Genomic DNA, 27,500 nt, shown 5'->3' with positions numbered 1-27,500 from the left:
ACTAACACACTAATACACTAACACACTAATACACTAATACATTAACACACTAACACACTAACACACTAACATACTACCACACTAACACACTAAAACACTGACACACTACCACACTAACAGACTACCACACTAACAGACTACCACACGAACACACTAATACACTAATGCACTAACGCACTAATGCAATAACACACTACCACACTAACAGACTACCACACTACCACACTACCACACTAACACACTACCACACTAACACACTACCACACTAACAGACTACCACACGAACACACTAATACACTAATGCACTAACGCACTAATGCAATAACACACTACCACACTAACACACTAATACACTAATACACTAACACACTAACACACTAACATACTACCACACTAACACACTAACACACTAACATACTACCACACTGACACACTAAAACACTGACACACTACCACACTAACAGACTACCACACTAACACACTAACACACTAATAAACTAATGCACTAATACACTAACACACTAATACACTAACACACTAATACACTAACACACTAACACACAAACACACCAATACACTAACAAACTAACACACTAATACACTAACACACTAACACACTACTACACTAATACATACCAACATATACAGTAGATGTAAGCACCTACTGTAATTAATCTACATGAGCATAGTTTATGTACACCCTGTGTCTCTCTAACTCTCAAACACACCAATACACTAACAAACTCTCTCTCTCTCTCTCACACTAACTCTCTACTACACTAATCATCCTCTCTACAGTAGATGTCTCCTACTCTTAATCTCTCTCTAGTTTATCTCTCTCTCTCTCTCTCTCTCTCTCTCTCTCTCTCTCTCTCTCTCTCTCTCTCTCTCCCTCTCTCTCTCTCTCTCTCTCTCTGTCTGTCCACCACTCTTTTTCACTCAGTCCCTTTCCCACCCGTCCGTTGAAAAGAAACCATGATGTGTGTGTTGTAATGCAGGTGCTACCTTTCGATGACAACGTGTGTCTGCGGGAGCCGTGTCAGAACTACATGAAGTGCGTCTCGGTGCTTCGCTTCAACAGCTCTGCTCCCTTCATCTCCTCTCCCTCCGTCCTGTTCCGGCCCATCCACCCCATCGCCGGGCTGCGCTGTCGCTGCCCCGCAGGCTTCACTGGGGACTACTGTGAGACGGAGATCAACCTGTGTTACTCCAACCCTTGTTTCAACGGAGGGGTGTGCGCTCGCAGGGAAGGAGGCTACACCTGTATCTGCAGAGAGGACTACACCGGTAGACTACACAGTTAATGGGTGTTTTGTCGCTGTTCGTGGGTGCGGGGGTGAGGGCCGGGGGTTGGTTGGGGTGGTTTGTCTGATTGGCTGTGTCTGTCTAACTGTGTGGTGTTTTGTTGTTGCTGTGTATGACACGTGTGTGTTTGTCCCAGTGAGTAGTAGTATATCCTCACATTCACAGGAATGCAGGACTACACGTGGTTTCCCATCTCTGCTCGTGTCCCCTGGGAATAGCTGCAATACAGTCTCAGGGTGGAAATGATGGAGAATAGATTTCATGCATATTTTAGAGGTGTTTCATGTCCTCTTTCATTCCAGATCAAAAAAAGCTTGAGGTGAGCCAGCACTTTTCTTTCATGAGTGAAGAGGAGAGAAAGAGAGAGAGAGAGAGAGAGAGAGAGAGAGAGAGAGAGAGAGAGAGAGAGAGAGAGAGAGAGAGAGAGAGAGAGAGAGAGAGGGAGACAGAGACAGAGAGACATAGAGGGAGAGAAAGAGAGAGAGAGAGAGAGAGAGAGAGAGAGAGAGAGAGAGAGAGAGAGAGAGAGAGAGAGAGAGAGAGAGAGAGAGAGACAGAGAGACAGAGAGACAGAGAGAGAGAGAGACAGAGAGACAGAGAGACAGAGAGAGAGAGACAGAGAGACAGAGAGACAGACAGAGAGAGAGAGAGAGAGAGAGAGAGAGAGAGAGAGAGAGAGAGAGAGACAGAGAGACAGAGAGACAGAGAGAGAGAGAGAGAGAGAGACAGAGAGACAGAGAGACAGAGAGAGACAGAGAGACAGAGAGACAGAGAGACAGAGAGACAGAGAGACAGAGAGAGAGAGAGACAGAGAGACAGAGAGAGAGAGATCCCGGGGGATGAAGAAAGAGAATTGCAAAGATAAAGAGAAAATAGAGACTGATGGGAAATAGAGAGGAGGGTTTTGATGATTTTCTGTATCGCCTGTGATGGTATGAGGAGTCGCTGAGTTGTTTCAAAGGACTGCAGACAACTAACACGGGCATTTAATATTGAGAGAGTGAAAGATGTCCAGGGAAATAATAAAAGACAGGGAGGAAGGACAGGATCTACTTGGGGTAGAGAGCGATAACGGAGAGAGGGAGAGATGGAGCAGGAGTAACACGAGGACATAAAGGCAGGGAGAGGAGGTAAGATAGGAAGAAGGAGAAAGGGCATCTGAGGCAGAGAGAGAGCGGAGCCAGGCAGAGAAAGGGAGAGAAGAGGAAGGGTGTAGAGAGGGAAAGAGAGAGGTAAGGAGGCGGAGAGAGAAAGAAGGATGTAGAGAGAGAGTAGGGAAGGAGGTAGAGAAATGGGAGCGGGGGCAGAGAGAGACAGGGAGAAAGTGAGAGGGAAGGAGGTAGAGGGAGACAGAAGGACGGAGGTAGAGCGAGAGAGACTGCCTCTGTGTACCATGTGTGGGAGCAAAAGAAGGGGTAGGTTGAGGGGCCGTAGGGGGAGCGACGGCTTTGATGAATAAAACATCCTGTGAAGGAAGGGGTGTGAATGCATTAGTTGGAGAGAGAGAGAGAGAAAAGTAGATATACAGAGAGAATGAGGAAGAGAGGAGCGAGGAATAGAACACAGGAGAGGGGGGGGGGAGAAGTAGAGCTCAGGAGAAACGGATCGATGCCAATAGGAAGATTGTTTTACGGATGTGCAGGAATAGGGATGAGGGAACGAGGGAGGAAGAGGGGAAGTCAGGATGGACTGGGGTGTGGGGAGAAGAAAAGAGGGAGAGGAGAGGGGGGAGGAGAGCAGAAATAGTGCTCAGTTCCTCCGTGGAAAAGCGAGTTAGAGAGGCACCGATAGAATGGAGAGCGTAAGTGCAATATGTTCACCTTAGGGAGAGCAATCGTACAGTAATTGCTCTTTATCCGTGTACGTCTGTGGAGAACATGAATGTAGGAGCTGATCTCTGCTCCCTATCTTCTTTTGAGTGGGCCGTCAGTGTGTTGAGTGAGTGCAGATTTGTACAGTAGAGAATGATAGGAGGGTCAGCAAAGTGAAAAGAATCTTCCGTTCTTTGCCGGGGTAGATGAAAGAGCTGATCTTAGCTCTGGTCTGTCTGTCTGTCTGTCTGTCTGTCTGTCTGTCTGTCTGTCTGTCTGTCTGTCTGTCTGTCTGTCTGTCTGTCTGTCTGTCTGTCTGTCTGTCTGTCTGTCTGTCTGTCTGTCTGTCTGTCTGTCTGTCTGTCTGTCTGTCTGTCTGTCTCACCAGACAAATAATTCATGATTATTAATGTCTGTTTATTTATTTTAATATTATTAAATCAGTGTGTGTGTGCTTGCGTGTGTGTGTGTGTGCGTGTGTGTGTGTGAGCGTGCATGTGTGAGAAAGATCGAGAGAAACATAATGTAATTTGGTGGTGGTGGTGGTGTGTGGGTGTGTGTGTGTCCTGGGGGTGATTTGTAGTGTTGGTGTGTGTTTGGCAGGACCAGCTGGCAGTGAATGCTGCTGCCTGGGGGTCCGGGGGAATAGAAGCGAGGGAGGAGGGGGGGGAGGAAGGAAAGAGGGGTGAAAGCCGTTTAAACTCTTGATGCTTTTATGCGCAGAACCCTGGCATGTTTTAACGCCTTACCCATCATACCGGGGGGTGCAGTCAGTCAGTTTGTGCGCGTGTCCATTCGTGCGTGAGGAAACATACAGGGCACTCTGCAGTCTCGGCCACAAAGCACAATTGTCTGGCTAGTGGTTGTTTTTTTTAAACCAGTGCCGGTGGCTGCATTCACCCCAGTAGTGCCTCGACGCTGAACACAAACACTGTGCCAACCCCGAGACAACATCAGGCCCGCCCGTACAAAAGGCCTGCAGGTTTAACATGATCAGCATGTCTCCATGGACCTCCGCAGGCTTGGAGGAGCAGTGTGTCTGCAGTTGAAGGCAGCTCATCCCCACACTGTGTTCATGCACCAGCTCATTGTCAGTGAGGACGGCTGGAGCAGACTATGGCTCTAGCTGGGATGTTGTATTTACTGGTTCTGTTTTAGGTTTCGGTTGTATTTGTGCTTATTGTCCTTTGTTTTTGCTTGTATGCCTGTTGTAATGGTCCATATAGGTAGGATACTATGTGGACCACGCATACTTTAGGTTTCCGCATTTGCATTGATTGGGGCTGTCGTGTACAGTATTGTGTGTATGGTCTGTATGTATTAGTAACCTGTGTCCCCCTCTCCTTCCCAGGCGAGCGGTGTGAGTGGGACAGGCGTCAGGGTCGCTGTGTCCCTGGGGTGTGTCGGAATGGGGGGACGTGCAGGGAGCTGTCTGGAGGGGGGTTCCGCTGTGAGTGCCCCGCAGGAGGGTGCGAGCGGCCCTACTGCACTGTCCCCGCACGCTCCTTCCCCCCCAAGTCCTTTGTCATGTTCCGAGGCCTCCGCCAGAGATTCCACCTCTCCATCTCTCTCACGTGAGGACTCAACATCTTTCTCTTTTTCTCTTTCTTCTCCTATCGCCCCCCTCTCTCTCTCTCTCTCTCTGTGTCTTTTCTCTTCACTCTCTCTGTCTCTCTCTTTTCTCTTCCCTCTCTCTCTCTCTCTCTCTCTCTCTCTCTCTCTCTCTCTCTCTCTCTCTCTCTCTCTCTCTCTCTCTCTGTCTGTCTTTTCTCTTCACTCTCTCTGTCTCTCTCTTTTCTCTTCCCTCTCTCTCTCTCTCTCTCTCTCTCTCTCTCTCTCTCTCTGTCTCTTTGTTTTCTCATAACTCTCTGTCTCTCTGTCTCTTTGTTTTCTCATCACTCTCTCTCTGTCTCTTTGTTTTCTCATCACTCTCTCTGTCTCTCTCTTTTCTCTTCCCTCTCTCTCTCTCTCGGTCTCTTTGTTTTCTCATCTCTCTCTCTCTCTGTCTCTTTGTTTTCTCATCACTCTCTCTCTCTGTCTCTTTGTTTTCTCATCTCTCTCTCTCTGTCTCTTTGTTTTCTCATCACTCTCTCTCTCTGTCTCTTTGTTTTCTCATCTCTCTCTCTCTGTCTCTTTGTTTTCTCATCTCTCTCTCTCTCTGTGTCTCTTTGTTTTCTCATCACTCTCTCTCTCTGTGTCTCTTTGTTTTCTCATCACTCTCTCTCTCTGTCTCTTTGTTTTCTCATCTCTCTCTCTCTGTGTCTCTTTGTTTTCTCATCTCTCTCTCTCTCTCTGTCTCTTTGTTTTCTCATCTCTCTCTCTCTCTGTGTCTCTTTGTTTTCTCATCACTCTCTCTCTCTCTCTCTCTGTCTCTTTGTTTTCTCATCACTCTCTCTCTGTCTCTTTGTTTTCTCATCACTCTCTCTCTGTCTCTTTGTCTTCTCATCACTCTCTCTCTCTGTCTCTTTGTTTTCTCATCACTCTCTCTCTCTCTCTGTCTCTTTGTTTTCTCATCACTCTCTCTCTCTGTCTCTTTGTTTTCTCATCACTCTCTCTCTCTCTTTGTTTTCTCATCACTCTCTCTCTGTCTCTTTGTTTTCTCATCACTCTCTCTCTCTGTCTCTTTGTTTTCTCATCACTCTCTCTCTGTCTCTTTGTTTTCTCATCACTCTCTCTCTCTGTCTCTTTGTTTTCTCATCACTCTCTCTCTCTGTCTCTTTGTTTTCTCATCACTCTCTCTCTCTCTCTGTCTCTTTGTTTTCTCATCACTCTCTCTCTGTCTCTTTGTTTTCTCATCACTCTCTCTCTCTGTCTCTTTGTTTTCTCATCACTCTCTCTCTGTCTCTTTGTTTTCTCATCACTCTCTCTCTCTGTCTCTTTGTTTTCTCATCACTCTCTCTCTCTCTGTCTCTTTGTTTTCTCATCACTCTCTCTCTGTCTCTTTGTTTTCTCATCACTCTCTCTCTCTGTCTCTTTGTTTTCTCATCACTCTCTCTCTGTCTCTTTGTTTTCTCATCACTCTCTCTCTCTGTCTCTTTGTCTTCTCATCACTCTCTCCCTCTGTCTCTTTGTTTTCTCATCACTCTCTCTCTCTCTCTGTCTCTTTGTTTTCTCATCACTCTCTCTCTCTGTCTCTTTGTTTTCTCATCTCTCTCTCTCTCTGTCTCTTTGTTTTCTCATCACTCTCTCTCTCTGTCTCTTTGTTTTCGATCAGTCTTTTTAGCAGCTTTTCTCCAATTCCTGCTCTTTCTTTCATCTGTCGTTTTGGCCCCACTTGGGACCTGTCCTGGCCCCTTGGTGTGTTCTGATTGGTCAGAGGGTGGTTGCTAGGGAGAAGTGGTCATAAATGTGATTTACATTTGATTCATTTAGGCGACACTCTTATCCAGAGCGACTTACAGTAGCGAGCGCGGACACTTTCGTACAGGTGTAACTAAATCCTATGACTCAGAGGTCCACTGGAACGGATATTTTATCATATACTACTATTATATACTACTACTATATACGACTATTATATACTACTATTATATACGACTATTATATACTACTATTATATACTACTATTATATACTAATATATTCTAGCACACACTCATATAGCCTTGCAGTAGAGATTTGCAGTGGAGTGACACGGTACCACGTGTAGAGCACAGTGTAGTAGAGCTTATAGCCCGTATGTAACACCGGGGGGGGGGGGGGGGCTGACACCACATCATCCCTGGGGTGGATGTGCGAGGGATGGCTTTAACTCACAGCGCCCTGGCATGGCGGTGGTGTGTTACAGCTTCGCCACCCTGGAGAGCAGTGGCCTCCTCTTCTACAACGGGCGCTTCAACGAGAAACACGACTTCCTGGCTCTGGAGATCCTGGAGGGCCAGGTGGTGCTCAAGTACTCCACAGGTGGGTGTATATCTGTGTGTGTGTGTGTGTCTAACCTGTATAATGGTAGGTGAAACCCTGGTTTTGAGTGTGACCTCTGACCTATCTGTCCCCAGGTGAATCGTCCACTCAGGTGAGCCCCTTCCTACCTGGGGGCGTAGCCGATGGCAACTGGCACACTGTCCACATCCACTACTACAACAAGGTGAGTCTCAGTGTGTGTGGTGTGTGTGTGTGTGTGTGTGTGTGTGTGTGTGTGTGTGTGTGTGTGTGTGTGTGTGTGTGTGTGTGTGTGTGTGTGTGTGTGTGTGTGTGTGTGTGTGTGTGTGTGTGTGTGTGTGTGTGTGTGTGTGTGTGTGTGTCTGTGTCTGTGTCCCTGCTGCACATGCACTTATTTACATTTTTTTCGCTTCTCCACTTTCTGTCAGCCCCCCCCCGCCATCTTAGTCCAGGCGCAGAGGCCGCGTTCCTTCGTGTGTCAAGCTGTCGTCCCCTTTCTCAAATCAAATCAAATCCTTTCTGAGCCTAGACCAACAGCGAAACGCTCGCTTCCCAACAACGCAGAGGGAAACGTAGAAAAAAGAATAGAACAAACAATAACACAAGGAATAAATACACACGGGAATGCAAAACAAGTTGAGATCAGAAAATAAAATACAAACACACAATATAGCAGAATTGGTCAGGAGGTGGTGAAAAGGCTGCTCTCCCCTGCAGCGCCGTCGTAGCCACCTCCGACAACACACTCGTCTGTGTACTGTGTTTCACTATCTCTCTGTTGTTTCAGCACAAGCAGCAAGAGTACAGCAGGGTGTTTTGGTGTGTGTGTGTGTGTGTGTGTGTGTGTGTGTGTGTGTGTGTGTGTGTGTGTGTGTGTGTGTGTGTGTGTGTGTGTGTGTGTGTGTGTGTGTGTGTGTGTGTGTGTGTGTGTGTGTGTGTGTGTTCTGTGTGTGTTATATTTCACTGTCCCTGTCTTTGCCCCAGCCCAAGCGCAGTGTGAGCGGCGAGGCTAAGGGTCCGTCTGATGAGAAGGTGGCGGTGGTCAGTGTGGATGACTGTGACACGGCCGTGTCGCTGCGCTTCGGAACACAGCTCGGCAACTACAGCTGTGCTGCTCAGGGCAAGCAGACCAGCTCCAAGAAGTGAGTCTCTCTCTCTCTCTCTCTCTCTCTCTCTCTCTCTCTCTCTCTCTCTCTCTCTCTCTCTCTCTCTCTCTCTCTCTCTCTCTCTCTCTCTCTCTCTCTCTCTCTCTCTCTCATACACACACAGACACACAGACACACACACGTGCGGTGGGGCAAAAAAGTATTTAGTCAGCCACCAATTGTGCAAGTTTTCCCACTTAAAAAGATGGGAAAAGGTACACTTCAACTATGACGGACAAAATGAGAAAATAAAATCCAGAAAATAATTTTTAATTTATTTATTTGCAAATTATGGTGGAAAATATTATTTGGTCACCTACAAACAAGCAAGATTTCTGGCTCTCACAGACCACTCGTTACCTGTATGAATGGCACCTGTTTGAACTTGTTATCAGTATAAAAGACACCTGTCTACAACTTCAAACAGTCTCAAACTGACTTGCAAGTGACTGTATGCTTCACTTGCAAGTCAGTGTCAACCATTCAGCATTGCCACTTAAGCCTCTTCTTCCTGTCTAGACTTGACAAGTCACCACATCACTGCTGCTGTGCTCTGTAAGTCCTGAGGAAAGTACAAGGGCAACATCTAATAATGCTGTGCTCTTCTCTTCCATCTGTCTCTCTCTCTCTCTCTCTCTCATTCTCTCTCTCTCTCTGTCTCTGTCTCTGTCTCTGTCTCGTTCTCTCTCTCTCTCTCTCTCGCTCTCGCTCTCTCTCTCTCTGTCTCTGTCTTTCTCTTTCTCTCACTCGCTCTCTCTATCTCTCTCTCTCTCTCTCTCTCTCTCTCTCTCTCTCTCTCTCTCTCTCTCTCTCTCTCTCTCTCTCTCTCTCTGTGTCTCTCTCACTCTCTGTGTCTCTCTCACTCTCTGTGTCTCTCTCACTCTCTGTGTCTCTCTCACTCTCTCTCTGTCTCCCTCCCTCCCTCTCTCTCTCTTTCTCTCTCTCTCTCTCTCTCTCTCTCTCTCTCTCTCTCTCTCTCTCTCTCTCTCTCTCTCTCTCTCTCTCTCTCTCTCTCTCTCTCTCTCTCTCTCTCTCTCTCTCTCTCTCTCTCTCTCTCTCTCTCTCTCTCTCTCCATTTCTCCTCCTCAGATCTCTGGATCTCACCGGTCCCTTGTTTTTGGGCGGAGTGCCCAACACGCCAGATAATTTTCCGTTCCACACCCGAGAGTTTATCGGCTGTATGAAAGACCTCCACATCGACAGCAGTCTTTTGGACCTGGCTGGATACATCGCTAACAACGGAACCCTACCCGGTCTGTATGGTTGTTCCACACTGTGAGGTCATTCCTAACATTCACCTCATTAAAGTGTCATCTTAGTCATGCCTTGCCGAAGTGAAAATGCTACTGAAGTGGAAATTAGGATTCACCTCTGATGTACAGGAAGCTTGTTTAACGTGGTTTTGTCTTCTCCGGTTCTGATAGGCTGCAGTGCCAAGTCGCCCTTCTGTAAATCCAACCCGTGTCAGAATGGAGGAAGTTGCCGAGTGAGTTGGGAGACATTCTCGTGTGACTGCCCCCTAGGGTTTGGAGGGAAGGACTGCAGCCATGGTGAGAAACACACGGAAACTTATCGAGATTCCTTAAAAACATGACTTTTTCGTAGCAGGTTAGGAGAATTAACCTAGCAGGTTAGGAGAATTAACCTAGAAGGAAGGTTAGGAGAATTAACCTAGCAGGTTAGGAGAATTAACCTAGAAGGAAGGTTAGAAGAATTAACCTAGCAGGTTAGGAGAATTAACCTAGCAGGTTAGGAGAATTAACCTAGAAGGAAGGTTAGAAGAATTAACCTAGCAGGTTAGGAGAATTAACCTAGAAGGAAGGTTAGAAGAATTAACCTAGCAGGTTAGGAGAATTAACCTAGCAGGTTAGGAGAATTAACCTAGCAGGTTAGGAGAATTAACCTAGAAGGAAGCCATTCCAATGATTCCACTCCAGACGTCACCACAAGCCCGTCCTCCCCAATTGAGGTGCCACCAACCTCCTGTGATGAACACCTACAGTACACTCACACATCTCACTGACTCTAGTCCTTCTCCCCCCCCCCCTAAAGTGATGCCCCACCCACATCGTTTCCTGGGAAACAGTGCCCTCTGGTGGGACCTGAAGAATGACGTGACCATCTCCACTCCCTGGTACCTGGGGCTGGTGTTTAGGACACGGGCCAGGGAGGGCACCCTGCTGCAGGCACAGGCCGGACAGTACACCAGCCTGGTCTTCCAGGTCTCTACACGCCTGTGCTGCCTTACCTGCACTAGTTTATCTCTGTCTGTCTGCCCGTCTGCCTGTCCATCTGTCTGTCCGTCCGTCTGTCCGTCCGTCTGTCCGTCCGTCTGTCCGTCCGTCCATCTGTCCGTGTGTCTGCCTGTCCGTCAGTTTGTTGTAGTAATACCAACCTGCAGGGGGACTCCAAACCATGCTATGTTAATACAGTGTGTGCATCTACATGTGGGTCACTCTGTGTATTCACCAATGTACCTGTGTTGCCGCGGCAGCTGGTGAGCGGTCAGCTGGTGTTCTCAGTGACCAAGGGGTCGACGCGGCCGGTGCGTCTGCGTCTGGACCAGGTGCAGGTGAGCGACGGGCGCTGGCACGACCTGCAGCTGGAGCTGCGAGACGTCCGCAGTGGGAGGGAGACGCGCTACGTGGCTACTGTCCGCCTCGACTTCGGCCTCTTCCAGGTGAGAGTCCCACATTGTCCCTACTCACTGCTCTGAAATCAGATTTAATGGGTGATGCTTCATTTGGGGGAGGGGTAAACTGATCCTGGGTCTGCGCCTAAGGGTGGCACAATAAGGCCCCATCGCTCTTTGCAGCGCAGACGTCTCAATGCAATTCTGAACCTCCAATCTGGCTATGCTCTGTCTGCCCACTGCTGGTATTAAAACCTGGGTTTTGTAAATATTGACTCCAATGTACCACCCCACACACACACTTTTTGTGCTCTTTTATGGGCTCTCCTGTGCTCGTCACTTGCCTTCTATCAAATCATTTTGTGTCTGTCACTCTTTCTGTCCCTGAACCTGTCCAGCCCTTTCTGTCTATTCTGTTCTTTTCTCTCACTTGTTCAGTCTTTTCTCCCTCTCTTTCTCTAACTACATCTAGTTGTAAGCACTGACTGTCATTCTGAATAAGAGCGTCTGTAAACGGACTGACTGATCCCTCATCCCTCCCTCTCTCTCTCTCTCTCTCTCTCTCTCTCTCTCTCTCTCTCTCTCTCTCTCTCTCTCTCTCTCTCTCTCTCTCTCTCTCCCTCTCTATTTATCTCTCTCTCTTCCCTGTCTCCCAGGGCACAGTGATAGTGGGGAATGAGATCCATGGGCTGAAGGTGAAACACCTCCACGTGGGCGGAGTCCTGGGCTCGGGGGAGGTGCAGAATGGGATACGGGGCTGCGTCCAGGTATCTGAACCACTGTCCACAATTATTTTTGGGACTCTTATAGACTTTTTGTGTTAGCATGTATGGTATAATGGTCCATGCTCTTACAAGATTCTGTTTGACACCCATTTTGTCTGTGTTGTCAGGGGGTTCGCTTGGGGGTACGACCGGACGCCCCGCTCCTGCCCCGCCCCTCCAAGGCTGTCAAAGTGGAGACGGGCTGTAGCGTCGGCAACCCCTGTGTCTCCTCCCCCTGCCCGCCCTACAGCCGCTGTAGCGATGATTGGGAACGCCACACCTGTCTCTGCGAACCAGGTAAGATACTTCAAGAGGGAGTTTGTGAGAGAGAGTGTGCGCGTGTCTGTGTCTGTGCAGGCATTTGGCATTTGTGAAAGGACCTCATTTAATCCCTCTATCGGCAAATTGTACAAAACTACAAAGTGAGACGACTTAAAAGGGAAAGAACATTTGCTAGAAGGTGTGATGAAGAAAGAGCGGGGGGGGGTGGGAGAACAAGAGAGGGAGAGAGAGAGAGGTAGCAATGAGCGCCGTGGGGGAGGGGGGGGGGATGGTGAAGCTCAGAAATCCCTTCAGCGCCATCTAACACAAACGACCCCTCCCTGTTTGCGCAGTGTGGCAACAAAGAGATATAGTCAAACACAGTGCACACGCAAGTGGGTTTGTCGGAGATGGCTGAGACGGCGCTGCAGTGGATACGTACCGCAGCGATGGCTTTCATTAGCCAAATGAGCATTAAAGATCGAAACAGGCCAATGGGTGTCAGGGGGAGACAAATCAAAGTTTCATCATACCAGAGGTGCTCTGAATAATTCCCTCTCATCTTTGGCTGTGAGCACGCCAGTGCGAAGGCTGTACGGTGGCACTGCAACGCCTGTTGAATTAGCTCAATGGCTCCGGCTCACACACCGGAGATCATTTACAGCACTGTTCACACGCTATGTACTATACAGACACACACACGCACGCACACGCACACACACACGCACACACGCACACACGCACGCGCGCACACACACACAGGGCACTGACACAAGGACATCTGCTGTCAGCGTGGTGCTGTGTGAGGCGGCTAGTGTGTGTGTGTGTGTGTGTGTGTGAATGTGTGTGTGTGTGTTTTCCTGTTTGCGTGTTACCATGCACAGGATAATTAGGCGCAATAAAAATGTGTTTCTTTCGACAGATTCAGTTGTATCGACCTAGAGCCACTGTGATGGCTAGGGGGTAGAAGCTACACCCCTCCGTAGTCAGAGAACACGTGAACCATTTCCCAAAAATGCAGGCTTTAAGACTCCAGTAGCTTCCCGCCGCCAGGACAGTGTCATTGTGTGTACTTTGTGTGTGACCAAGGCCAACGTCTCCGTCTTTTTGTCCGTTTCTTGGTATCCTTACATGGTCGAGTTCAAGGACGTGGTGTAATAGGCGCAGGGGTCTTTGCCAGGGACTTCTTTTTGAAGAAACCTCTCACCTGGTTCTATGGGGAGATTCTTTTCCACTCTTCTATCTGGTGTAGCAAAACAAAATGGTGTCAGAAGAGCTCTATTGGGACGATGGCCGCTTAATATTGAGTTCCTTGATGCACTGATATCGTCAGAAGTATCAGTGCCTCGAAAACAAACAGCGAAACACCATGTATTTTTCGCGGGCTGCATGTATGGCTCTGTGGTTTTGCTGTTGGTTTCCCATAGGCTTCTATAGCGAGGGCTGTGGTCTGGAAACGCTCTGTCTGTTTTGTGTGAAAGCTGTTGTTGCGTGTAGTATCCAGAAATGCACGAATGTCCAGAGCTTTCTGCTTGTTTTAGGCTTCAATGTTTCTTTTCAAAGGACTGTTTTTTTTTGTATTAAGATGTGGGTGTGTTCCCATGGTAATGACTGTGTGTGTGTTGTAGGTTTCTATGGTAAGGGCTGCAAAGACGCGTGCCAGCTGAACCCATGTGAGAACAATGCCCAGTGCCACAGGAAGCCCAGCTCATCCCACGGATACATCTGCGACTGTGGAGACAACCACTACGGACAGTATTGTCAGCACAGGTCAGTCCGTCAACCCTACATACAACTATAGATCAACCATGCTACAGCAACCATTCATCAACCATGGGGCAACTGTAGATCAACCCCAACGGCCGGTATTGTCAGCACAGGTCAGTGAGTCAACCTCACATCAACTATAAATCAACGAGCTATGAACGTAATATCATACACCTGTGTCTTGTGGAGACGTTCGGCGACTGAGGCCCGGCAGTATGACCGAACTCCAAATGTCTCTCTGTGCCTCTAATGTTCGCAACGGTACACCGCAGCAGTGCCTGAGGCGGAAGCAGGGTTGAGACAGTAGGGCAGCCGCGTTCGGCGGTGCTCTGCTCTGTCAAAGTGGCGTTTGTTGTCCGCCCCCCCCCCACCACACACACACACATATGCCCTAATCCACAGGAGAGGATAAGAGAAGACTTACGTTTATCTGTGATGATAAAACACAGTGTATATCTGTGACCCGGGCATCACCCCCCCCCCGCCCCCATGTGAAATCCCTCCCAGCTTTCGGTGTCAGATCTTTCCTCTCCCCCCATTCCCTTTGATCCAGGTACTGTGATGTGCTCTGGGATGAACACTGTGGCCTGTATAGCAGACTGAAAAGAACTGACACTTTTAAAGGTCCAATGCAGCTGTTTTGTCGCAATATCCAATATTAACAGTTTAAGTACCTCATTGTGACTGTTTTCAATTCAAATGGTTATTAAAAAGAAATCAAAATAGCTTCTTTTAGCGAAGAGCAATTCCTCAAATAAGAATTTTGGTAGGACTGTCTGGGAGTGGCCTGAGTGGGGAGGGGAAACGGAAAACGGACTGTTATTGGCAGAGAGGTTAGGAACTCTCTTTCTTATTGGTCTATTGACTAATTTACCGCATGGTGATGTCACCAGACAGGCCAAAACTCCATCCGATCAAAACAGGCTGAAATTCCAGGCGGTCTTTTCAAACAGCTCTTTCACTGATATAAACGCAATATGCAACAAGTTGAACTCTTCTACTGAGTTACAGTTCATACAAGGAAATCAGTCAATTGAAATGATTTCATTAGGTCCTAATCTATGGATTTCACATGACTGGGCAGAGGGGCGCAGCCATGGGCTCCCACCCACTGGCGAGCCGGGCCCAGCCAATCAGAATGAGTTTTTCCCAACAAAAGGGCTTTATTACAGACAGAAGTACTCCTCAGTTTCATCAGCTGTCCGGGTGGCTGGTCTTAGAAGATTCCGCAGTTGAAGAAGCCGGATGTGGAGGTCCTGGACATTTTAGAGTGGCCTTTTATTGTCCCCAGCACAAAGTGCACCTGTGTAATGAGCATGCTGTTTAATCAGCTCCTTGATATGCCACACCAGTCAGGTGGATGTATTATTTTGTCAAATGAGATATGCTCACTAACAGGGATGTAAACAAATTTGTGCAGTTTTTGAGAAATAAGCTTTTTGTGCGTATAGAACATTTCTGAGATCTTTTATTTCAGCTCATGAAACCAACACTTTACATGTTGCGTTTATATTTTTGTTCAATATCTATACAAAACACAGGAAAATCATTTTTTTTTGACTGCTTTGGGCCTTTAACATGTGTGCGTGTGTGTGATTCACTGTGTGTTTGTGTGTTTTACTGTATGTGTGTTTGTGCGTGTGTGTGGTGTATGTGTATAGGATTGACCACCAATGTCCACGTGGTTGGTGGGGCTCTCCAACATGTGGGCCCTGCCACTGTGACGCCAGTAAAGGTTTGGACCCCGACTGCAACAAGACCAGCGGCCAATGCCACTGCAAGGTGACTTGCTCGCTGTGGCACACACACTCACTCATATCAGCAGTAACTTCTCTTACTGATAATCAACTCATATCGTAACCCCCCCCCCCAGGCACTGATCCATGCTCTTACATACCCCGGCCGTCCTGTCATCGGCCTTACCTATTGTTTTTCTAATCAACTCTGGGCTGTAACCCCGGCCTAACCCGTAATCCCTGTTCGTGACCTTAATCTCTAATCCTTGATACTGATCCTAGCTCTAAGCCGACGATGTTGTCAAACAAGCACTATTTTAACAGGCCTCATCAGCAGCTTCCGCTTGTTAATCTGAACGCACCCCATTAGCCTTTAACACTCTTAACGCCGACAGACACCCCCTTATCCATCATACCCCCTCCCCACAGCGAGCCCATCTTAAATCCTCTCTCAAGACCAGGAGAGAAGCACGTGTCGTCCGACGTTCAGTAGCACCCTCTCTTTAGCTGTAGCTTTCCATGTGTTTTTCTTCACATAATTCAAGTGATGAATTGCTCTTTTACGCAATTGTACGTGCTTACGTGCTGGTATTCCGAGATGCTCGCCTGACAACATTTTTGTCTGTCTTTTTTGTGTTTGTCTGTCCTCCGTCTCTGTGTATCTCCCTCTTTCTCTCTTTTCTGTGTGTGTGTGTGTGTGTGTGTGTGTGTGTGTGTGTGTGTGTGTGTGTGTCCGTTTACACGCTCTTCACGCTCTTTTTTTCATACAAATGTGTGTGTATGTTTGTGCGTTTCTGTGTTTGTCTGTCTGTGGTCTATGTAAATGTGTATGTAAATGTTTATGTAAATGAATATGTAAATATCTATGTAAATGTCTATGCCTGTATATGTCTGTGACTTTGCTTTGTCTGTCCTTTGTGTCCATTTGGATGTGCTTGTCTTTGGTCTGAATATGTGTGTCTGTGCGTATCTGTGACCTGTTTGTCTCTATCTCTTTGTGTGTGTGTGTCTTTATGTGTATGTCTCTGTCTGTGTGTCGGTGTGTCTATCTGTCTGTGTGTGTGTGTGTCTTAATGTGTATGTCTCTGTCTGTGTGTGTGTCTGTCTGTCTCTCTGTGTATATATTTGTGTGTGTGTCTGTCTCTGTGTGTATATATGTGTGTGTGTCTGTCTCTCTGTGTATATATATCTGTGTGTGTGTCTGTCTCTCTGTGTATATATATCTGTGTGTGTGTCTGTCTCTCTGTGTATGTATATCTGTGTGTGTGTCTGTCTCTCTCTGTGTGTGTGTCTGTCTCTCTGTGTATATATATCTGTGTGTGTGTCTGTCTCTCTGTGTATATATATGTGTGTGTGTGTCTGTCTCTCTGTGTATATATATCTGTGTGTGTGTGTCTGTCTCTCTGTGTGTATATATGTGTGTGTGTCTGTCTCTCTGTGTATATATATATATATGTGTGTGTGTCTGTCTCTCTGTGTATATATATCTGTGTGTGTGTGTCAGGAGTTCCACTACCGCCCGCGAGGCAGTGACTCCTGCCTGCCGTGTGACTGCTACCCTGTGGGCTCCTTCTCCCGGTCATGTGACCCAGATAGTGGCCAGTGCCCGTGTCGGGCTGGCGTGATTGGTCGACAGTGCAACATGTGCGACAACCCCTTTGCCGAGGTCACACAGACGGGCTGCGACGGTAAGACAGAGCGTTTCCTCTCCTCCTTTCCTGTGATCCTCTCTCTCTCTCTTCCTCCCATGTCTCCTCTCACGTCTTCTCTGTGCTTCGTGGTTCTCGGATTCCCTTATTCCTCTCGATGATATTGAGTATACTAACACTCTGTCCCCCCCCCCTCCCCTCTCTCTCTGTGTTAGTCATTTATGACGGCTGTCCTAAGAGCATCACCCTGGGGATCTGGTGGCCCAGGACTAAGTTCAACCTGCCAGCAGCCGTACCTTGTCCTAAAGGATCTGTGGGTCAGTCCCTCAACCTTCTCCACATTCACTGTAGTTAACTGGATATCTGTAGATACTATCATTCCTGAGTCTTCCAAAGAAGGAAAGAATGAAAGATGAGAGAGTGGGACACCCCATTCCTTTGAAAGCCAGTATAGTGTTTGAAAGTACCCCCCCACCCACTGTTGTTTTGTAGTGTTGTGGATGTGTTCTACAGGTATCAGTATGTACAGTCTCTGACTGTGTCTGTTCTCTCCAGGTGCTGCTGTCAGACACTGTGATGTGGAAAGGGGCTGGCTGGAGCCGGATCTCTACAACTGTACCTCTCCTCCCTTTGTGGAGCTCAATGCAGCGGTACACATACTCTGCTACCCAATTGCTCATACTGATCGGAACTGTAAATGATGGAATGGTGTCTAATAAAGTGTGTGTGTGTCTGTGTGACTGCATGTCTGTGTGACTGCATGTCTGTGTGACTGCATGTCTGTGTGTAGCTGGAGTCGGTGGAGCGGAACGAGACAGAGCTCAGCACCATTATCGAGAAGAAACTGGCCCACCAGCTCCGTGATGTCACTGAAGCCACATCCCGTCTCTATGGCAATGACATTCAGATTGCAGAGCGGCTACTGTCCCGCCTGTTGACCTTTGAGAGTCTGCAGACAGGCTTCGGCCTGACCGCCACCCAGGACGCACACTTCAACGAGGTGAGGGTTGCCCGGCAACGTGCCCGTAAAGCACGTCAGTCGAGTTTGGAAAATGTAGTTTTATTGGTCTGTCTGTCTGTCTCTGTGTGTGTGTTTTAGGATCTGAATCTGATCTAATCTCATATGTGTCTCCACCTCACCAACTGTGCAATTAACATGGTCTACTTCGCCTTTTTTCTCCCTTTACCTCAAACTCCCTCCCTCCCTCCCCTCTCCTGCTGGCTCATGCTTTTGTTCTGCTACCTGTCTCAATATCACTTCTTCTCTCTCTCTCCCCCCTGTCTCCAGAATCTTCTGCGGGGCTGCAGTGCGGTGCTGGGTCCAGACAGTGCAGGGTTGTGGCGGGCCCAGAGCCAGGTCCAGGGAGGGGCAGGGGGGCTGGCTGACCTGCTGGAGCAATATGCCCAGACGCTGGCCCAGAACATGAAGCTCACCTACCTGAACCCAGTGGCCCTGGTTGCCCCCAACATCGGTGAGTCACCGCCCCCAGGGAGCAACAGGCTGCTGTCTTTCCCTTTGTATGTGGTGTGCTCAGTACATTGTGTCAAGTAAGGTCTAACTCTCTGGATTGAGTGGTTGTTCCTTATTTATTTGCAAGGTCAAGTAGTCAATCCATGCAAGGTCAAGTAGTCAATCCATGCAAGGTCAAGTAGTCAATCCATGCCAGGTCAAGTAGTCAATCCATGCAAGGTCAAGTAGTCAATCCATGCAAGGTCAAGTAGTCAATCCATGCAAGGTCAAGTAGTCAATCCATGCAAGGTCAAGTAGTCAATCCATGCAAGGTCAAGTAGTCAATCCATGCAAGGTCAAGTAGTCAATCCATGCAAGGTCAAGTAGTCAATCCATGCCAGGTCAAGTAGTCAATCCATGCCAGGTCAAGTAGTCAATCCATGCAAGGTCAAGTAGTCAATCCATGCAAGGTCAAGTAGTCAATCCATGCCAGGTCAAGTAGTCAATCCATGCAAGGTCAAGTAGTCAATCCATGCAAGGTCAAGTAGTCAATCCATGCAAGGTCAAGTAGTCAATCCATGCCAGGTCAAGTAGTCAATCCATGCCAGGTCAAGTAGTCAATCCATGCAAGGTCAAGTAGTCAATCCATGCCAGGTCAAGTAGTCAATCCATGCAAGGTCAAGTAGTCAATCCATGCAAGGTCAAGTAGTCAATCCATGCAAGGTCAAGTAGTCAATCCATGCAAGGTCAAGTAGTCAATCCATGCAAGGTCAAGTAGGCCGCCATGTCCATTTTCTGTGTAAAAAAGTAAGCGAAAACCCTGTGAACTGCAGTGTGTCTAGATCTAAGTTCTGGTTTTGGCAGGAACAACTAAGTATCCACAACAAGTGTAAAACTGTACACTAATGACAGACGACTGACTTTGACTTGAATTATTGTTTGACATATTTTTGGCAGTGTTGTGGGTAAACAGACAACGTTTTTCACACGTAGCTTCATCAGGTTTGTTTTGTTATGTTGTGTGGTGAAACCTGGACTCTCATAGGCTGGTGTGTGTGTGTGTGTGTGTGTGTGTGTGTGTGTGTGTGTGTGTGTGTGTGTGTGTGTGTGTGTGTGTGTGTGTGTGTGTGTGTGTGTGTGTGTGTGTGTGTGTGTGTGTGTGTGTGTGTGTGTGTGTGTGCGCGCGTGTTGCAGTGATGAACCTTGACCGCCTGGAGAACCACACTCACGTGCGCCGACGTTTCCCTCGCTACCAAAGCCCTCTGTTCCGCGGCCAGGCTCTCTGGGACCCCCACACACACGTGGTGCTGCCCCCTGCTGCCCTGCTACCACAACGACACCAGCGTGAGTAGAACACGCACACACATGACTGTCGCTGAAACACACACACACAGATACGCACGCACACACACACACACACACCTTATTGTCACTACTCTTATGCCTTATGCCTCTTCCAGTTTCCGCTTCACAGAACACAGCTCCTGCCCCCATCAGTATGTTGGCCAATCAGACAGGAGAATATGCTGTGGCCAGCCGTTCTGTTTCGCTGCCGGAGCCGCCCGTCACCATCGTCATCATGCTGATCTATCGTAGCCTTGGACCGGCACTCCCCCCCAAGTACCACACTGACAGACGAGGAGTCAGGTAAGTCATAGTGTGTGTGTGTGTGTGTGTGTGTGTGTGTGTGTGTGTGTGTGTGTGTGTGTGTGTGTGTGTGTGTGTGTGTGTGTGTGTGTGTGTGTGTGTGTGTGTGTGTGTGTGTGTGTGTGTGTGTTTATTTATGGTTTTGTTTTAACTTCTTGAAGCACAGCATTGGAATTGTGCCACTGTGTTTGATGGACCACAAAACAACACTGTTTGGGCAATTATGTCCGTCCTACTAAATCAACCCCCCCCAGACTCCCCAGACATCCGGTGATGAACTCTCCAGTGGTCAGTGTGTCTGTCTACAACAACCAGACGTTTGTCGGGGGTCCCCTGGACTCGCCCCTGCAGCTGGAGTTCCGTCTGCTGGAGACCACCAATCGTAGCAAGCCCCTGTGTGTCCAGTGGAACCACAGCAGCCCGTGAGTGGAGCTTTACATGACTTGAGTGGACTTGTGCTCTATGGGAAATAGATAGTGTCTCTTACTCTCCCCGTCTCTTCTCTTCATCCTGCCTTTCTCCCACCAGCCTCTCCTCTACCCCCTCTATCCGCTCTTCTCGCTCTCTCTCTCTCTCTCTCTCTCTCTCTCTCTCTCTCTCTCTCTCTCTCTCTCTCTCTCTCTCTCTCTCTCTCTCTCTCTCTCTCTCTCTCTCTCTCTCTCTCTCTCACTCTCTGTCTCTCACCCTCTTTTCACTCTCTCTGTCCCACTGCTCTCTCTCTCTGTCTCTCTGTCTCTCTCTCTCTCTCTCTCTCTCTCTCTCTCTCTCTCTCTCTCTCTCTCTCTCGCTCTCTCTCCTCTCCCTCTCTCTCTCTCTTTGTCTCTCACCCTATTTTTCACTCACCCCACTGCTCTCTCTCTTTCTCTCTCTCCCCACTGCTCTCTCTCTCTCTCTCTCTGTCTCTCACCCACACCCCTCCCTATTTTTCACTCACCCCACTGCTCTCTCTCTCCAGGTTGGAGGCGGGAGGTTGCTGGACGGTGAGGGACTGCATCGTAGTATACAGGAACACATCCCACGTGCGTTGCCAGTGTCAGAGGCTGGGCACCTTCGGTGTCCTGATGGACAGCTCCCAGAGAGAACAGCTGGAAGGGGATCTGGAGTCCTTGGCCCTGGTCACCTACTCCTCTCTGTCGATGTCCATGCTGGCGCTGCTGCTCACCGTCCTGGTGCTGTCTTGCCTCAGGGGCCTCAAGTCCAACACCCGCTCCATCCACTCCAACATGGCCGCCGCTATGTTGCTCTCTGAGCTCGTCTTCCTGTTCGGCATCAACCAGACTGAGCAGCAGGTACGTGTGTGTGTGTGAGACAGAGAGAGAGAGAGAGAGAGATCATAATGTGTGTGTGTGTGACAGAGATAGATCATAATGTGTGTGTGAGACAGAGAGAGAGAGAGTTCAATGTGTGTGTGTGTGTGTGTGTGTGTGTGTGTGTGTGTGTGTGTGTGTGTGTGTGTGTGTGTGTGTGTGTGTGTGTGTGTGTGTGTGTGTGTGTGTGTGTGTGTGTGTGTGTGTGTGTGTGTGTGTGTGTGTGTGTGCACCCAACCAAGACAGCACAGTATGTTTGGGTGCGTTCAACAAGCGTGTGTTCCAACTGTGTTATCGTATGTATATTATGGGTCGGCAGGTAGCCTAGTGGTTAGAGTGTTGGGCCAGTAACCAAAAAGTTACTGGCCCAACGTCATTGTAAATAACTTGTTCTTAACTGACCTGCCTCGTTAAATAGAGATAAAATAAAAAAACAAAAATATTAACAGTATGTTAGATCCTTGTCTTCAATGAGCTTGAATATCCGCTTTACTACAGAATCAGCATCAATTCCATTCCAACCATGCTTGAAAGGTTATTCTGTTTGAGTGGGTTGACAAAATGAGCGTCTGGTTGCCAAGGCCTCTTTCTCTGCCTCTTTCTCTTCCTCTTTCTCTGCTTGTTTCTCTGCCTATTTCTCTGCTTGTTTCTCTGCCTCTTTCTCTGCTTGTTTCTCTGCTTGTTTCTCTGCTTCTTTCCCTGCTTGTGTCTCTGCTTCTTTCTCTGCTTGTTTCTCTGCTTGTTTCTCTGCCTCTCTCTCTGATTCTTTCTCTGCCTCTTTCTCTGCTTGTTTCTCTGCTTCTTCCTCTGCTTGTTTCTCTGCTTGTTTCTCTGCCTCTTTCTCTGCCTCTTTCTCTGCTTATTTCTCTTCCTCTTTCTCTGCTTGTTTCTCTGCTTGTTTCTCTGGTTGTTTCTCTGCTTGTTTCTCTGGTTGTTTCTCTGCCTCTTTCTCTGCTTCTTTTTCTGCCTCTTTCTCTGCTTATTTCTCTGCTTGTTTCTCTGGTTGTTTCTCTGCCTCTTTCTCTGCTTGTTTCTCTGCTTGTTTCTCTGCTTCTTTCTCTGCCTCTTTCTCTGCTTATTTCTCTTCCTCTTTCTCTGCTTCTTTCTCTGCCTCTTTCTCTGCTTATTTCTCTTCCTCTTTCTCTGCTTCTTTCTCTGCCTCTTTCTCTGCTTGTTTCTCTGCTTGTTTCTCTGCTTGTTTCTCTGCTTGTTTCTCTGCTTGTTTCTCTGCTTGTTTCTCTGCCTCTTTCTCTGCCTCTTTCTCTGCCTCTATCTCTGCTTCTTTCTCTGCCTCTTTCTCTGCTTGTTTCTCTGCCTCTTTCTCTGCTTCTTTCTCTGCTTGTTTCTCTGCTTGTTTCTCTGCTTCTTTCTCTGCTTGTTTCTCTGCTTCTTTCCCTGCTTGTGTCTCTGCTTGTTTCTCTGCCTCTTTCTCTGCTTCTTTCTCTGCCTCTTTCTCTGCTTGTTTCTCTGCCTCTTTCTCTGCCTGTTTCTCTGCCTCTTTCTCTGCCTCTTTCTCTGCCTCTATCTCTGCTTGTTTCTCTGCCTCTTTCTCTGCTTCTTTCTCTGCCTCTTTCTCTGCCTCTATCTCTGCTTCTTTCTCTGCCTCTTTCTCTGCTTGTTTCTCTGCCTCTTTCTCTGCTTGTTTCTCTGCTTGTTTCTCTGCCTCTTTCTCTGCCTCTTTCTCTGCTTCTTTCTCTGCGTCTTTCTCTGCCTCTTTCTCTGCTTGTTTCTCTGCCTCTTTCTCTGCCTCTTTCTCTGCTTGTTTCTCTGCCTCTTTCTCTGGTTGTTTCTCTGCTTGTTTCTCTGCCTCTTTCTCTGCTTGTTTCTCTGCCTCTTTCTCTGCCTCTTTCTCTGCTTGTTTCTCTGCCTCTTTCTCTGCTTGTTTCTCTGCTTGTTTCTCTGCTTCTTTCTCTGCTTCTTTCTCTGCCTCTTTCTCTGCTTGTTTCTCTGCCTCTTTCTCTGCTTGTTTCTCTGCCTCTTTCTCTGCCTCTTTCTCTGGTTGTTTCTCTGCTTATTTCTCTTCCTCTTTCTCTGCTTGTTTCTCTGCTTGTTTCTCTGCCTCTTTCCCTTACTCTTTCTCTGCTTGTTTCTCTGCTTGTTTCTCTGGTTGTTTTTCTGCCTCTTTCTCTGCTTGTTTCTCTGCGTCTTTCTCTGCTTGTTTCTCTGCTTGTTTCTCTGCCTCTTTCTCTGCCTCTTTCTCTGCTTGTTTCTCTGCTTCTTTCTCTGCTTCTTTTTCTGGCACTTTTCTCTGCTTCTTTCTCTGCTTCTTTCTCTGTCTCTTTCTCTGTCTGTTTCTCTGCTTGTTTCTCTGGTTGTTTTTCTGCCTCTTTCTCTGCTTGTTTCTCTGCGTCTTTCTCTGCTTGTTTCTCTGCTTGTTTCTCTGCCTCTTTCTCTGCCTCTTTCTCTGCTTGTTTCTCTGCTTCTTTCTCTGCTTCTTTTTCTGGCACTTTTCTCTGTCTGTTTCTCTGCTTGTTTCTCTGGTTGTTTTTCTGCCTCTTTCTCTGCTTGTTTCTCTGCGTCTTTCTCTGCTTGTTTCTCTGCTTGTTTCTCTGCCTCTTTCTCTGTCTCTTTCTCTGTCTGTTTCTCTGGTTGTTTTTCTCTGCTTCTTTCTCTGGCACTTTTCTCTGCTTCTTTCTCTGCTTCTTTCTCTGTCTCTTTCTCTGCTTGTTTCTCTGCTTCTTTCTCTGCTTCTTTCTCTGCTTGTTTCTCTACCTCTTTCTCTGCTTGTTTCTCTGTGACTCTTAGCTCTTTAGAAATGTACACTCGGATGCTTTCTCTGCCTCTATCTCTGCTTCTTTCTCTGGCACTTTTCTCTGCCTCTTTCTCTGCTTGTTTCTCTGCTTGTTTCTCTGCTTCTTTCTCTGCCTCTTTCTCTGCTTCTTTCTCTGCCTCTATCTCTGCTTCTTTCTCTGCCTCTTTCTCTGCTTGTTTCTCTGCCTCTTTCTCTGCTTGTTTCTCTGCGTGTTTCTCTGCCTCTTTCTCTGCCTCTTTCTCTGGCACTTTTCTCTGCTTCTTTCTCTGCTTGTTTCTCTGCTTGTTTCTCTGCTTCTTTCTCTGCCTCTTTCTCTGCTTCTTTCTCTGCCTCTATCTCTGCTTCTTTCTCTGCCTCTTTCTCTGCTTGTTTCTCTGCCTCTTTCTCTGCTTGTTTCTCTGCTTGTTTCTCTGCCTCTTTCTCTGCCTCTTTCTCTGCCTCTTTCTCTGCTTGTTTCTCTGCCTCTTTCTCTGCTTGTTTCTCTGCTTCTTTCTCTGCTTGTTTCTCTGCCTCTTTCCCTTACTCTTTCTCTGCTTGTTTCTCTGCTTGTTTCTCTAGTTGTTTTTCTGCTTCTTTCTCTGCTTGTTTCTCTGCCTCTTTCTCTGCTTGTTTCTCTGCGTGTTTCTCTGCCTCTTTCTCTGCCTCTTTCTCTGGCACTTTTCTCTGCTTCTTTCTCTGCTTGTTTCTCTGCTTGTTTCTCTGCTTCTTTCTCTGCCTCTTTCTCTGCTTCTTTCTCTGCCTCTATCTCTGCTTCTTTCTCTGCCTCTTTCTCTGCTTGTTTCTCTGCCTCTTTCTCTGCTTGTTTCTCTGCTTGTTTCTCTGCCTCTTTCTCTGCCTCTTTCTCTGCCTCTTTCTCTGCTTGTTTCTCTGCCTCTTTCTCTGCTTGTTTCTCTGCTTCTTTCTCTGCTTGTTTCTCTGCCTCTTTCCCTTACTCTTTCTCTGCTTCTTTCTCTGCTTGTTTCTCTGCCTCTTTCTCTGCTTGTTTCTCTGCCTCTTTCTCTGCTTCTTTCTCTGCTTCTTTCTCTGGCACTTTTCTCTGCTTCTTTCTCTGCTTCTTTCTCTGTCTCTTTCTCTGCTTGTTTCTCTGCTTGTTCCTCTGGTTGTTTCTCTGCTTCTTTCTCTGGCACTTTTCTCTGCTTCTTTCTCTGCTTCTTTCTCTGCTTCTTTCTCTGCTTGTTTCTCTACCTCTTTCTCTGCTTGTTTCTCTGTGACTCTTAGCTCTTTAGAAATGTACACTCGGATGCTTCCAGTATAACAGCAGATAGAGTGTTGTATATGTTCTAACTGGTCTGAACGCCAAAGGGCAGGTTGGCGCTGACCTCAGCTAGCACACCCACAGCAATACCTCTGAAGGTTTGTATATGCACGCATGTATCCCTACACGTGGCTCTGACTGACCTCTCTGTTAGTTCCTGTGTACGGTGGTGGCCATCCTGTTGCACTATTTCTTCATGGCCACGTTTGCCTGGCTGTTTGTGGAGGGGCTCCACGTCTACCGCGTGCAGACAGAGGCTCGCAACATCAACTACGGAGCCATGAGGTTCTACTATGCCATCGGGTGGGGTGTGCCTGCCATCATCACAGGTACACACACACACACACACGTAGAATACACACACACACAAACACACACATGCATATGCACAGACACAGACACGCGTACAATACGCACACACACACACATGCATACGCACAGACACACACACACACACAGACTCACGTCTTAGGATGACAGGCTAGATATGACAGAATAGATTTGACTGATTCTTAAAAACAGCCACAGTGACGCACATTACATCTAGCACTAACTCACACACACTCACACTCACACACACACATACACACACACATACACACATACACATACACACACAAACACACACACACACACACACACACACACACACACACACACACACACACACACACACACACACACACACACACACACACACACACACACACACACACACACACACACACACACACACACACACACACACACACACACACACACACACACACACACACACAGTGCTACCTCATCTTGCTCTCTCTGTGTTCAGGTTTGGCGGTAGGGCTGGACCCTGAGGGCTATGGGAACCCAGACTTTTGCTGGATCTCCATCTACGACAAACTCATCTGGAGCTTCGCTGGACCCATCGCCATCGTACTCCTGGTATTGTCAGCCACTTTGTTCGTGCCGGTTCCCTGTGTTCGCCTGTGTATCTCTGCAGTCTCTCGTCTCATGTAGGTCTGCCTCATTGCTGTCTCTTTGTTACAGATAAACGGTGGGATGTTTCTGATTGTGGCGCGCATGTCCTGCAACCCCTCCCAGAAAGAGACCAAGAAACTACCTGTCATGTGAGTGACCCGGAGAGGTTGGACCGACGACATAATAGGCCGGGCTCTGCTGATGATGAGGAATATACAATGTTCCTATTGCAGGAACAGATAGTTCAAATTCAGCCATAAAGGCCTCTTTGTTTTTTGTTTTTAAACCTCTCTGTTTCTCTCTTTCGCTGGCGTTCACACGCTCTCTCTCTCTCTCTCTCTCTCTCTCTCTCTCTCTCTCTCTCTCTCTCTCTCTTTTTACTCTCTGTTCTTTTCCTCTTCCTCCTGCCTCTCCAGTGCCACGATTCGCAGTGCCTTCCTCCTGCTGCTCCTGGCCACCTCTACCTGGTTCTTTGGGCTGATGGCTGTCAACAACAGTATTCTGGCCTTCCATTATGTCTTCGTTATACTATGCTTACTGCAGGTACTGCACCTGTCTAGTGTGTGTGTGTGTGTGTGTGTGTGTGTGTGTGTGTGTGTGTGTGTGTGTGTGTGTGTGTGTGTGTGTGTGTGTGTGTGTGTGTGTGTGTGTGTGTGTGTGTGTGTGTGTGTGTGTGTGTGTGTGTGTGTGTGTGTGTGTGTGTGTGTGTGTGTGCCCCCAATTAGAGAGTGTGAGTTGCTTTTCGGTCTTGCTGAGTACTTGGTGGTGTGTTTTGTAGTTAGTGTGTGTTAATGTGTGTTATTATGTGTTAATGTGTGTTAATGTGTGTGTTCCCCTCGTTCCCTCTGCCCAGGGTCTTGCTGTGTTCCTGGTGTTCACGGTGCTGAACGCCGAGGTGCAGGAGGTCTGGAAGTTGTCGTGTTTGGGTAGGAAGAGCCCCAATGAGGACGCGCCCAGTGCCCCACAAAACCCTGTGAGCATGGCCCACACACACACACACACACACACACGGCAGGTAGCCTAGCGGTTTAGAGCGTTGGGTCAGTAACCGAAAGGTCAATGGTTCGAATCCCCGAGCCGACTAGGTGCTACATCTGTCGACGTGCCTTTGAGCAAGGCCCTTAACCCTAATTGCTCCTGTAAGTCCCTCTGGATAAGAGCCTCTGCCAAAACACTTG

The 27,500-nt window shown here is 47.9% G+C and overlaps 1 protein-coding gene across 3 annotated transcripts in view; it reads left to right on the top strand.

The window, feature by feature from the left end:
• The window catches only part of celsr3 (cadherin, EGF LAG seven-pass G-type receptor 3), a 54,686-nt gene that overhangs the window by 17,782 nt on the left and 9,404 nt on the right, over window positions 1-27,500 (top strand). For 2 of the 3 annotated variants that reach the window (XM_046343397.1, XM_046343395.1), the window contains exons 3-29: window positions 999-1,287; window positions 4,468-4,690; window positions 6,903-7,018; window positions 7,114-7,202; window positions 7,982-8,139; window positions 9,232-9,395; window positions 9,567-9,692; window positions 10,195-10,364; window positions 10,637-10,822; window positions 11,431-11,541; window positions 11,667-11,835; window positions 13,428-13,569; window positions 15,228-15,348; window positions 16,807-16,990; window positions 17,167-17,268; window positions 17,507-17,601; window positions 17,742-17,951; window positions 18,240-18,423; window positions 19,596-19,745; window positions 19,862-20,048; window positions 20,303-20,470; window positions 21,004-21,337; window positions 25,517-25,691; window positions 26,174-26,286; window positions 26,392-26,471; window positions 26,739-26,865; window positions 27,176-27,295. In XM_046343397.1, coding sequence (XP_046199353.1) covers window positions 999-1,287; window positions 4,468-4,690; window positions 6,903-7,018; window positions 7,114-7,202; window positions 7,982-8,139; window positions 9,232-9,395; window positions 9,567-9,692; window positions 10,195-10,364; window positions 10,637-10,822; window positions 11,431-11,541; window positions 11,667-11,835; window positions 13,428-13,569; window positions 15,228-15,348; window positions 16,807-16,990; window positions 17,167-17,268; window positions 17,507-17,601; window positions 17,742-17,951; window positions 18,240-18,423; window positions 19,596-19,745; window positions 19,862-20,048; window positions 20,303-20,470; window positions 21,004-21,337; window positions 25,517-25,691; window positions 26,174-26,286; window positions 26,392-26,471; window positions 26,739-26,865; window positions 27,176-27,295 — 4,293 coding nt within the window. The remainder of the gene's footprint in view (window positions 1-998; window positions 1,288-4,467; window positions 4,691-6,902; window positions 7,019-7,113; window positions 7,203-7,981; window positions 8,140-9,231; window positions 9,396-9,566; window positions 9,693-10,194; window positions 10,365-10,636; window positions 10,823-11,430; window positions 11,542-11,666; window positions 11,836-13,427; window positions 13,570-15,227; window positions 15,349-16,806; window positions 16,991-17,166; window positions 17,269-17,506; window positions 17,602-17,741; window positions 17,952-18,239; window positions 18,424-19,595; window positions 19,746-19,861; window positions 20,049-20,302; window positions 20,471-21,003; window positions 21,338-25,516; window positions 25,692-26,173; window positions 26,287-26,391; window positions 26,472-26,738; window positions 26,866-27,175; window positions 27,296-27,500) is intronic. The other variant, XR_006838164.1, reaches the window with a different exon arrangement.

Source organism: Oncorhynchus gorbuscha, linkage group LG03 (genome assembly GCF_021184085.1).
Source record: "Oncorhynchus gorbuscha isolate QuinsamMale2020 ecotype Even-year linkage group LG03, OgorEven_v1.0, whole genome shotgun sequence".
NCBI classification, from domain to species: domain Eukaryota; kingdom Metazoa; phylum Chordata; class Actinopteri; order Salmoniformes; family Salmonidae; genus Oncorhynchus; species Oncorhynchus gorbuscha.
This window is presented reverse-complemented; position numbering and strand designations above follow the sequence as displayed.